The sequence below is a fragment of the Saccoglossus kowalevskii genome, chromosome 20 (assembly GCF_978046115.1).
Source record: "Saccoglossus kowalevskii chromosome 20, keSacKowa6.1, whole genome shotgun sequence".
NCBI lineage: Eukaryota > Metazoa > Hemichordata > Enteropneusta > Harrimaniidae > Saccoglossus > Saccoglossus kowalevskii.
Genome location: NC_140660.1, coordinates 10,774,763 through 10,787,342, shown reverse-complemented (window position 1 = coordinate 10,787,342; position 12,580 = coordinate 10,774,763). Strand labels below are relative to the sequence as shown.

Sequence of the window (12,580 nt, the reverse complement as noted above, 5' to 3'; positions counted from 1 at the left end):
ATTGTTCGAAGCAAAATATTGCTGATGTGACAATGGCATATGGTGATTTGCTTTATGTTTTTTTTTCAGAAATAAACAAACCATAACATAATAACATATTATTAAAATTATGGTTGCTATTCTGGTATCAACTTTATATATTAAAATTGACCTGGCTCTAAAAAGTTCTCTATTTTTGACATGTTATTCTTATCATATAGCAAGAAATATTTATAATTATAATTTCTCCTTTTGTTATCGATTTCGTATTTTGATGTGATGTAAATAATGTATTTGTATGAATCATTTCAATAGGTGAAAACAAGCAGAAAAAATTTCAATAATTAGAAAAATATGAAGGTAAGACACTTGACTAGAACACAAATTCGTTAGCGCATTTTTAGGTTTATTTTACGAACAATGGATTTTCATTTGTATTGATTCAATATGAATAAAATATTGTATTTATTAATAATTGAGATCGTTTCTATTATGATGTACTATATCCTCATAACGATTGAAAATTATCTGGTTCAATGAAATTTATATGTGATTATCCTATTTTTTTTCTGAAAAAGAAAAAAATATTATTATTATTATTATTATTATTATTATTATTATTATTATTATTATTATTGCTATGCATCATAATAATGTTATAACACGAACGATACTTCCATGTTTATAGAACAAATATATAAAACCCAATACAGCATAATGCATAATGGTCATAGTTCTGATCATCTGTATGCTTGCATTGGCGACTGCAGATCAAGGTGAGTACAGTGGATATGCACTTGGTGTAATTATATGAGTTTGGATTATTTTCTTTAAGGGAGAAATATGTAATATAAGGGAGAAAAAAATAAAAGATATCCTATACACTTCCCAAACGAGCATTTGAGCAGCCACCAATCACTGGTGGAATATGCATTATTACCTTACCACTCCGCATATATTCTTGCTCATTATATTATATACTATTAACGCCCTCTAGTGGTCAATCATTCATGAAAAAAATGAATACGTTTCAATTTGTTAAACGTGCAGTTTAATTTTTGTAGAAACATAGTATTGCTTATGTAACACTCATTATTTTAGTTCATGGACGAAAAAGATTTGATTTGAAGAAAGTCTCCAGGGGCATGACAAGTCCAGGTAATAACAATAATTATTTTTTATTATATTTATGTATGTTGGAACTTGTTAACGAACAAATGTCACTTTGTTGAAGATAGTATATTGACTTTGCATCAATACTTGTCTTTCCTGATGCGCAGTAAATAACATGATATATTCAATTATATAGGTGTTATGAAGAGACAAGATGGAGTAAATCAAGGTATTTCAATTTATTTTAGGAGCAATACGTATAATTATGACAAGGGCAGGCTTTCCAAGTTTAGCTTTCTTTGTCAGAACTTTCTCGAAGTCATAAGCATTCTTTCAATGCATTTTCAGAGGGAAACGGTATTAACTTTGATAATGAAGATGATGAAACTGATAATAATGGGAACAATGATGATGATGATGATGATGATGATGATGATGATGATGATGATGATGATGATGATGATGATGATGATGATGATGATGATGATGATGATGATTCGTGTAATATCAAAGGGAAAAAACCTCATATTGTGTTCATACTAGTCGATGATGCAGGTATGTGTACATGTACAGTTTGAGTACTCACCTACAAATATTTAATAGTTTTCTGTGTTGATTTTCTGCCCATGAATTCCATGCTTTAATGAGATTTCATCAGCAGTGTTTATGAGAGTCTAAAATCAAAAATTTAAATTATATTGTTTCTCCCAATTAATTATAAATATTTCTAAGATCAAGATTTCAATCACGAAATCTACGTATGATTAATATGATAGGATGTGCTGATAACTGATGATTGATTCCTTTCCATCATAATTATGTTTGACTACTGCTTATGTAACAAAGGCTGGAACGATGTTGGTTGGCATAACGATTTCATTCCTACTCCAAATTTGAATAATCTTGCTAATGAGGGCGTTATTTTCAAGAATATGTATTCACAGCCAATTTGCACACCGTAAGTATATACATGCTACGACATCTTACAATCACGAAATTGTGTGTTGTGTTGTTTTTTTAATTAACGAATTGAATTACTTTAACCTGGTGAATACGACGAAACGTTTTTCACTTTAATGGAGATCATAATTTCTGAGTATGAAGATTATTTTTGCCATAATAATGTTTCTCATTTACGTAATTCCGGTGAACCCATACACATTAAGCAGACAAAAATGATTTAATAGACCAGTAAGCTAACAATAAAGTCACATATACACTAGCTTATGCTGAAATCCTTGAAATACTGTTATTATCGTGCATCTCGTAAGACACGACGTGAAACCATTTATACCATACAAAAGTGAACATAGCTGGATTGACCATATCGTATGTACTGAAGCTACGAATAGAATTATAGAGAATTATAGAGACATTTCGTCCGACCATTTTTCTATAGGGGTTTCTCTTAAAACCTTTGTCTGAGAGAGTTCCTACGCCATGCTGGCGGATCGCTTCAGCTGCTGACATTTCTAATTATAGTCTGTTGTGAGATAAATTTCTTTCTGAATTACATTTTCCATCCGAACCTAGTTATTCTATTCATAAAGACAGTATAGATAACTTTTATTGTATTATTATTTCTGCTTTACGGGCTGCTGCCAATAAGAGTATTCCACGCACAAAGAAACCCAACAAGCCGGCCGTCCCAGGTTGGAATACCATTGTTAACGATTACCATGAAAAAGCACGTTTCTGATTTTCTAATTTGGAAGGAGCAAGGTCCCCCTAAGTCGGGCCCATTTTTTTGAAAATATGCGTAAGTCCAGAGCCCAATTTAAGAGGCAGCTTGTCAGATGTGAAAAAATCGGAAAATGAGCTTAGAGCGAATGCTTTGGCGGAGAGTCTAAAGAATGACCATGTGGAGTATTGGAAAAGAATTTCCTCACGAAAAAAATATCGACACCACCTTCTACTGTCGGTGGTTGTACTGGTGACATTGCTGTGTCAGATATGTGGTAACGTCATTACAAGTCTATACTTACTAAGACAGGTGTGGATTTTAAAATTGAAATTCCCACTTCTGATTTTACTACAGATATGTTAGTATCCCCGAAAGAAATTTTTAATATGATAAAAGAGTTAAAATCGTGAGCTTCTCCAGGTATTGATGGTATTTATCCAGATTTTTTTTTAAATATGCACCCCCTAGGGTTTATGTTCTGCTGTCCCTTTGTTTTTTCTGCAAATTTGATCCATGGTTTTGAACTTAATTAGCTTATGTCTACTGTAATGGTCGCCATTCTAAAAGATCCGGGGCGATATTCTTGACCAGTCTAATTATCGTAGCTGTGTCATAAAAATTGTTAGAGAAAGTTTGGCTCAATAGATGCATTGATTGTCTTTCTACTAGTTATTATCAGTTTGGGGTTAAGCCAGATCATGGTACTTACATGTCTATTTTTCGTTTCAAAAGAAGTTTTGTCATAATACAAGAGATTGAATACACCTGTTTTTGTTACGTTTATGGATGCCCCAAAAGAATTTGATTATGTTCGTCGTGATATTCTTTTTGAAAAGTTATTACTTATGGGTGTTAAGACTTATTTAATAAAAGTTTTAATTTGTTGGTACTAGCACCAAACATTTGTTGTTAGATTGAATAATTGTTTTTCGGATGTTTTTTATTCGACCAATGGTGTGAAACAGGGTGGGATCTCTTCACCCATATTTTTTTACATTTTATCTTGATAACCTCAGTATTGAACTATTCTCCCTTCCATTTGGTTGTTTAATAGGGAGTCAGAGAATGAATCATTTATTTTACAATGACGATATTGTAGTATTCACTACAGGAGCGTATGGTCAATAATTATTGGTTGGACAGTATGGCAAACTTAGATCTCTCATTTTTATTGAAAAAAACCGTATGTATCGTAATTCAGCTTCGTTCTCGAAGGTTAAAATATGTCAATTAAGTTGTAGACTACTTGATTACGTAACTGCATATAAATATCTGGGACACTTAATCACGAGTGACCTAAATGACTGCATTGACATTCAGACTCAATCTCGTCTCTTAGATGCGAGATGCAACGCGATTATTAGCGATTTTAAATTTGCGTTCTTAGCTGTGAAATGTCATTTATTTTCTGTATTTTGTAGTTTTAACTCTATTAGGAGAGAACACTCGCATATGTTAATTGGGTATTCACATTCTGTTGTACAGAGTAATAGGGCATTGTTTGTTAATATATATCAGAACTAAATTCGCATATTCAAGCCCAGGAACAATGAAACCACAATTGTTTACCCACATGGCACAGATCAGAATCCACAACTGTATATAGCGGCTGTCCCACACACACATTAAGAGACTTAACAAATTAAGTTATAGGACTATTTTGAAGATGTGTAATACACCGCGACGCAATAGCGTCCTCTGCGTCAGGAAACGAAGGAGAAATAAAGAAACTTATCTCAGATATAGAGGGCCTCAATCACATTGCAATATTCATAAGAGAATGATAATATAAATAAAATAGTGACCCACATATTCAAACAATGAAACCACAAACCCCAATATCGAAAATTTGAGGAAATATAATGTTTGCAGTTGGATCTTGAATTGCTATAAATAAATCAATGTATTTTTACGTTAATTATTGTATATGGCGTACACCTAATGACATTGAGCGAATTTTATACACCATATTCATAATTGTCATGTTTACAGGTCACGTGTTGCTTTAATGACTGGCAGATATCCAGCAAAAGCCAATATGCAGGTATGTCCGTGATATGTTTTATTTAAGCAATAACCCCAGCCGAAGGCCTGTGTCTCGTGCATATATTTCGTGAATTGTGCAATATATCGTGGTATACCCAACTTCGGCGGGGGGTTATTGCTATTATATTATACCAGTATATTGAAAATTCGATAAAACTAGTAAAAATAAAGTTTACTTGCATCTACTATAAAATCATGATTATGGCCCTTGAACATGAATATTTATAAGAATAGTATGTAGTTGTACACTGAATGCATACAAAAATTACATACGCAACACAATTCAAATTTAATACAAACTAGTTTGTATTCCCGTGAAAAACGAAACGTATACACAGTGAATAGAACAGCGTAAACACAAAAATTATTATAACAAAAGATGACTCTTCTGAACTTTTACTGACTGCGTCTACGCCATTTGAAATATCCTTCCAGGATCGTGTACAGTTTGGATCATTAAAACATTCCGGTTTTTGTTTAAATTGGACTGTAATTGGTCCATTGAAAGTACAGTTGTGAAATAAACCCGTTTTGTGACTCATCATACTACTTGTAACTATGGATATTTGACGTTCAGCAGTATTTAGTTCGACCAAAGTTTGGGACATGGCGGGACACGGTGGTGGGTCATGTACGGTGTCCGGCACAGTGACGTCAGTCCCAACATCTGACCTGGATACATTTTTGGTATAATTTCACTGCAATCATGTTCGCAATTCATTTCAAGGTCACAACACAGAGAAAACAGCATTATGACGTTCATCACTGTATTGAGGGACGGTGGTTTAGGTTTGTGTGGCGAACTACGATCCCCCAACGGCCGACGCTCACAATTTGGATCCTGCCTTTAACAAAAAGAAATATTATGGTTATATAATTTTTCAAATGTTTTTAATTCGGTATTTTTTCCTATATTTTTCCAAAATTCAACCACTATATTTCCCTAAAAATAAAAAAAACTACTGGTTTTATGTATTTCCGCATTAAACCTATAGTCAATTCATGTTCTAGGGCCAATTGGTTTAGCTGTGCATTAACTGTGCATTTGCATTAGCTGTGCAAATTTTGTGTTTCAACCAATCAAATCCATGGATTCACACCATCAATATACTGGTATAATGTAATCAAAATATACTCATCTATCTGTGTATAAAATTGATAGTTGAGTCAACAATAGGATGAGTATAGTGAATATATACATTTGCGTTTGGTACTTAATTTTTCATACCTTAAGTATTACCTTAATGGTGATAATTTGTACTTGTGGTGGGTTTACTATATGTTCAGCTCTTTTCTAAAAAAAGGAATTATAAGCTGAAGGTCTCATTTCAAATTATTATACACAGCCAAACTCAATCATAAAACATGTATGCAATTATGAATCAGTATCTCGTATTGGCTTTTTTATCGTCATACCGGTGGAGTAATCGGGCTAATGCGTTAGGTATTGTTGTTTGTGTGCACTGATGTATCTGTTACAAAACAAAACAAAAAAACAACAACATTAGCCATAATACATATCGAAAATTACCGTACAGAAGATTTGGAAAGAATCACACACTGAATGTATCCACTGTGTTCTAATTTGTTATTTATTTTATTATGACCACATGGTGGTATTGCGTTGTGACTTCATTTGAAATCCCACGCACCTCAGATTCTATTAAAGCTAATATTTAGGTTTATACTTATCTAACAATATGCAGTAGTCAAGTCCAGTGTGGCTACTCTATAACACTGTTTTTTGTTCTGTTTTTAGCATCTTGTGGTTATACCAATGCAACCCTACTGTTTGCCTCTTAATTATTCAACACTGGCAGATAAACTGAAAGAGCAAGGATACATGAATCATATAGTTGGAAAGTAAGTGAGAGATGAATATTGTTGAGCATGTATCTATTTCAGCAATATATCTGTGTGTAAAAAAACAATAACATATACTTCGCATATAAATGCATTAACATTTTACGAAAAGTGATACTGCATATTACCACCGCAAACATATTTCCTGTAATAATGTTTACTCTTGAAATACAACAGCTGACATTGAAACGTAAAATCATGATGGTAAGTGTTCATTTGAGCTGCTCGCCTATAGCTGTTCTTCTACGTCCCTTGCTGTTTAGATTCACGTATAGTTATTTGTTATATTGCACTGAAAATAAGTAGAGCTATGGTTCAAGTTAGGCATGGGTTGGGCAACTCAGGGAACTCTTTCTGTAGCACGACTATATGGGAATATCATATTGGATTGCAATATTAACATGACATGAATTGTTTTGCTCTTGTGTTGAATTGTTAGTACGTCCTGGTTGTTCTGTAATTTTATTCATTGATCATTTGCACGCATAACAATGTGAAAAAATATTGCCTGATATCAATCGATGAAATATATTGATTCATGTTTAGATAAGTATTAAAAATACCGCCACTGTCGTCAAGCTTACGAGCAATAAATGCAACCATTATCACTTGTAGAACAGTTTGATCTCATCTCTTAGCTTTTTACTCACAGTTTATTTATTTATTTATTTATTTATTTATTTATTTATTTATTTATTTATTTATTTATTTATTTATTTATTTATTTATTCATTTATTTATTTATTTATTTATTTATTTATTTATTTAATTACAGATGGCATCTCGGGGACTGCAGTTGGTCAATGACACCAATGTGGCGTGGATTTGATTCGCATTATGGATGCTACCAAGGAGCTACATCTGATTTTGAATCGCACGTTCTTACTATACCATGTAAGTGAAACGTTGTGTTATAATATTGTGGCTCAAACTTTTTGTAATACTTGGAAGTTGCTTGGAATGGAAGAATTGTCAAGTCCAGCAAAATTATCGAATCGATTATAGCTGTCTATCGGTGTATGAGGAATTTATAAACACGCACAAACAATTTAATTGGGCTAAGAAGTCGCCTCAATAACTCAAATCTGTTCAAATGCCAGTAGTGTGTTCGGTAGGCGCACGTACAGTGACTAGAATACACACGCAGGTTTAATGCCCGACTCCACAGACAATCATATATAGAGAGACCAATTGTTATGACCTATCCAGTGGCAGCAGTGACACACACCTGGATGGGACTTATATAAAAACAACTACAACTTCTAATTTTCATACTTGTTCTCTGTGTGTAACACATGGGTGGCGTTAGATTCAATACTTGAGAGCGTACTAATATGCTTTTACAATATGAAGAACATATTTTGAATCGCAACATACTACAATAATTATATGTTTACCTCGTAAAACCTTTGCCACATGATGAAATAAACAAACATGACTTTCAGGCCAACTTTTAGGACTAGCGGAATAATATACGTTTTTATTTCTTATATCTCACTCGAATAGGTTCGACGCTGTGTTAGTCTGACGAATGTCAAATAATTGTATGCAACCGTTTGATATGCATTCAAGTTTGTAATCACCATATATTTATTACAGTTCAAGGCCCACCATTAGCTACGGGTATCGATATGAGAGATAATACAGGAGTGGTTACACACCAGAACGGAACACATAACACGGTATGAAGGAAATGTTATTTTATAAACGCGTGAACTCGGGTGGCAGATTCCTTTCATTTCTAAAAAAACAACGTTTACAAGCTTATATCATTCTCAATTATTTTGTACTACAGTTGTTATTTTCAGAAAGAGCAGAGCGGATTGTTAGAAATCACAATCCGGAATTTCCATTGTTCCTCTATGTTCCGTTTATGGCGCCACACTTTCCTCTACAGGTACGTATGGATAAGTATCAATTGATTCTTACATTGGCTCATCTGAAAATCATAGAACAGCATTCACATATGACCACTACACAAACTGAACTCGCAATATACATTAATATAAAGTTATTACCAAAACATTCATTCACAACAAATGACTTATCAGTATGTTGGGTCACATGATGTTGTAACAACCAGTTGGTACAAATTAAAATGTTTTGACTTAAAATATTCCAAAAGTAAGAATCGCGCAGAATATAATAAATATTTTTTTTCTTCTCAGGCGCCAAAAGGGTTTGAAAACACCGTTGAAGTGGATGATGCAGATCGGCGTACATTTGCAGGCAAGTTGTGTTAGTAATATCGTCTCACAATAACATTCTCCAAGGAACGCCCGCAAACATGTGAAATCTGAACGTAGTCCGGTAACAAATCACATACATGTACTGATATGGAAGTTATAAAATGTTTATCATCACAGTGTGACGTCACACCTAGATAGTAACGTGGACTCGTGTATGTTATTCGTGTACAATAGAATTATTTAATTCCCTGTTATATTTTAGGAATGATGGCAGCCATGGACCAAGGTGTGGGTAACATTACACAAGCTTTAAAAGATAAGGGTATGTGGGACGACACAATATTCGTGTTCCTCAGTGATGTAAGTATGAGTGTCATTTTACATTTCAGTATTTTAACATAACAAACTGACAATATGTTTGCAAGGTTCAATCTTGATGTGGTATTGTTCGTCTTAGAATGGCGGTGATGCCGGTTTTGCAGGATCTAACTATCCATTTAGGGGAAACAAAGCTACCATGTGGGAAGGCGGTGTCAAAGTGCCTGGATTCATCCATGGTAGTATGTTGAAAAATCCCGGATCTGTAAACAATGAGTGAGTGGGTTTACTGTGCAATATTACACACGACACAATGTTGATCCAGTAAGCTAGGAATGTTCACGCCAGTATATTCACACATGATTAGTAATTTCATTCCTTGCATAATTCATACTACATAATTTACTTATCTTGAAATACTTTAAAAATCACGATTTGAATTTAAACATTGGCCCCTGGTCCATTTTTACATCTGCTATGATGTAATGAACATATATTTTGAATTCATGAACCTGGATTTCTTTATGCGATTGTTTCTCCTATTAGACTATTTAATGGGATGTTGTTGTATTATTCAATTCGATATTGCTTGCTACGCTACATTCATGTCACTTGCTACAGCATTCAGCTACAGCTATGAAGAATGTTTTCTGAAATGAAATGTTTAGTCTGGTCTTAGTACTATATCATGGGAAAATTATCAAGATTTACATTCTTCAAAAATAGAACGCATTTGTTATGCCCGATAGTGCCGATGGGATTGATTTCAATAACCTATTGATTATGGTGCAAGCAAGACGGAGTTACAACTATTTAGTTGTTGAATTACTTTGATAACAAGTGTATGTGTGTAACCTATGGAATGTACTATAATGGAATACAAATATGCACAATACGTTGATTCCTGTAAGACAAAGCCCAGGGCAAGCACATTTTCCGACGACTTTCACTTCATTAATATTCACCACACTACTATGTTTTCGCATAACAAGTATTAGTAATGTTGTTAGGCGATTAATCGATTTTATCATTTTAGGTTGTACCATTTCACTGATATTTTCGCAACATTACTAACCGTAGCTGGAGGTACACCAGGTGAGTATACTACATCGTGTGTAACAACTTGGAGTAAGGCCTGGTGTTTCTAGTGGAAATATTAGTTCCATGCTGTACACTATCTATGGCCCATGTGCACTGATAACATTTAGTGTATTCATGCACATACATTGAAGTATGATAACATTTAGTTTCGAACATTAACAACACGGGAAATTTACTAGAACGCCTTCAATTGATATTCAGTGGTTTAGATTTTGCTACTTTGTTCTTATTTTGTTGATCTCTGGATTTCATTTAGTAAAAATGATCACGAGGCATCGATATTCGATCGATACAGTAAGTCAACAACTATTATCAAAAGTCCGTACTGGAACCGGAAGTCCGTACTCGTTCGTCCACGACAATGAATCACATGAAAATTGTTTATTTTACGTTATGTGTATTTTCAATGTCATAAACAAGCAGACAAATCACATATACTTCTTCCGGTTTCAATTTTGTTAAACCCCTCTCGCAAAGCGCAATCTTCATCATACAAGGAGAGTTGATAAAAGAGATGTTTTTCAAACTACTAGTGGTTGTTCTAATTCAGCCTTTCTACAAGCAAGCCTCTCGTTCATGGAAGTAATGAAAAAAACTGCAATGTCACTTGAAAAATCGAAAATGATAGTGAGAATTTCTCCATACGACATACTGAAAAACAATGTATGTCGACAACAAATTATAAAGGTAGAACACAGTCAATTGTTTACTGTTTGGGGTTATTGGATTTCCCTATAAATTGTATGAGATTGACACAATGATATTAGTACTGAACAAATATGAACATGTATTTGTTTATGATTTTCATATAAATAATATTCAATAAAATAAAACTGCATGGTTTATAATTATTACCAGCAAATGTGCGACACGAAACAGCTCCTTGTATTTCAACTACTTCAGCATCGTATAATCATGTTGAACTGATTCGTTTTTCAGATGATGATATTGATGGAATTAATCAATGGGACAGTTTCTGTGAAGGCAAACCTTCCGAACGTTCTGAAATTCTGCTTCATCTTGATGAGGATGCTGTGACAAATGGCGCTGCACTAAGGTGAGATATCGAATTTTCTATCTCTTATTTAACCTAAACACTAAACATGTTAGACAACTGATTATTTTTATGGCATGAAAATGTGATTAACATGTTAATATGATCAGAGTTAAATGTTCGTAAGGATACATTTGAGTCGTAGATTGAACCTATTTTCGTAACTTGAATATTATCCTACTTTAAATTGTCTGTCGGGCTCTACGTTGTACTAACTTACATGAAAATTATACACGTGATTTGTAGCTGTTAATGATACAATCTATCATACAAATATGTACGCCCTGTCGTGTTTTCATGTAAGCAAATAAGGAATTATGATTGGTCAGGTTTTATGTACATTTTAAAAGTTGCAACATCCATTTTACTTTCAGAATGGGAGACTATAAATACATGGAAGGTATTACGGCAACAATTGCGGGGGGACGGATTAATCAATTAGGTAATTATATAATATATTGTCCGTGTCTATGCTATGTACTTTTTCATGAATCATACAAATGATTTATTTGAAATATTTGTGCCGTAACAATCAACAATACAAATGACAGTCAAATAAACTCTTACTTACTGCTAGATTAAAACTAAATAAACTGGTGAGATTGTGATTTTCAGAGTCAAATCTAGGGATTCAAATGTACATCGCACACAGTGTATTTTTAAAGTGACTTTTAAGCCAATAGAGTGTATTTTATTAGTCCACACAGATCAGTGGTTTACACCAGCAGAAAATCCAAATGCCCCAGTACCTGATGCACCATTGGTAACGGAAAATATAAACAATAGATACTTGTTCAACATAAAAGGTAATCTTTTGAAATAATTCTATGCAATCACTCTTTTCGAAACACCTGACATCACCTCTTGGTTTGTGCCTTGAGGTGCATGTATCTCTCTCGCCGATTTGACAGTGTGTTGTTTGTTTTGTTTGTGTGTCCCTGTGTGTTCTCGGATTTGTAAATATTGCCTTTTGACATTGATTGTTTGGATTATAGTTGGGTATTGCTGCTTGGATTTTTACAAACACTTGTTCAAGTTGGATGTTCTACATGCATACTAATCAATAATCTCGTGATTCCAGTTGAGACAAAACATTTACACATGGCAAAACAATAAATTAAAATAAACTGGCCTTTTCCCGTTGTTGGTTATCCTTATCGACAAAATCGTAAATATAACTTTTATTTGACTCCATATTTTTTAGAGGATCCATTGGAAACCAATAATCTATTC

At 33.6% G+C, this 12,580-nt stretch overlaps 1 protein-coding gene across 1 annotated transcript; it reads left to right on the top strand.

Moving 5' to 3' along the window:
• The first annotated feature begins 703 nt into the window (after positions 1–703).
• On the top strand, positions 704–11,354 carry LOC102806641 (arylsulfatase B-like). Its single transcript, XM_085494365.1, has 14 exons — positions 704–755; positions 1,081–1,137; positions 1,606–1,647; positions 1,939–2,050; positions 4,769–4,820; positions 6,582–6,685; positions 7,461–7,579; positions 8,285–8,367; positions 8,481–8,582; positions 8,854–8,914; positions 9,137–9,234; positions 9,332–9,468; positions 10,229–10,287; positions 11,233–11,354. Exons 1-14 carry the CDS (start codon positions 704–706, stop codon positions 11,352–11,354), a joined length of 1,200 nt encoding a protein of 399 aa, XP_085350491.1.
• The last annotated feature ends 1,226 nt before the right edge of the window (positions 11,355–12,580 follow it).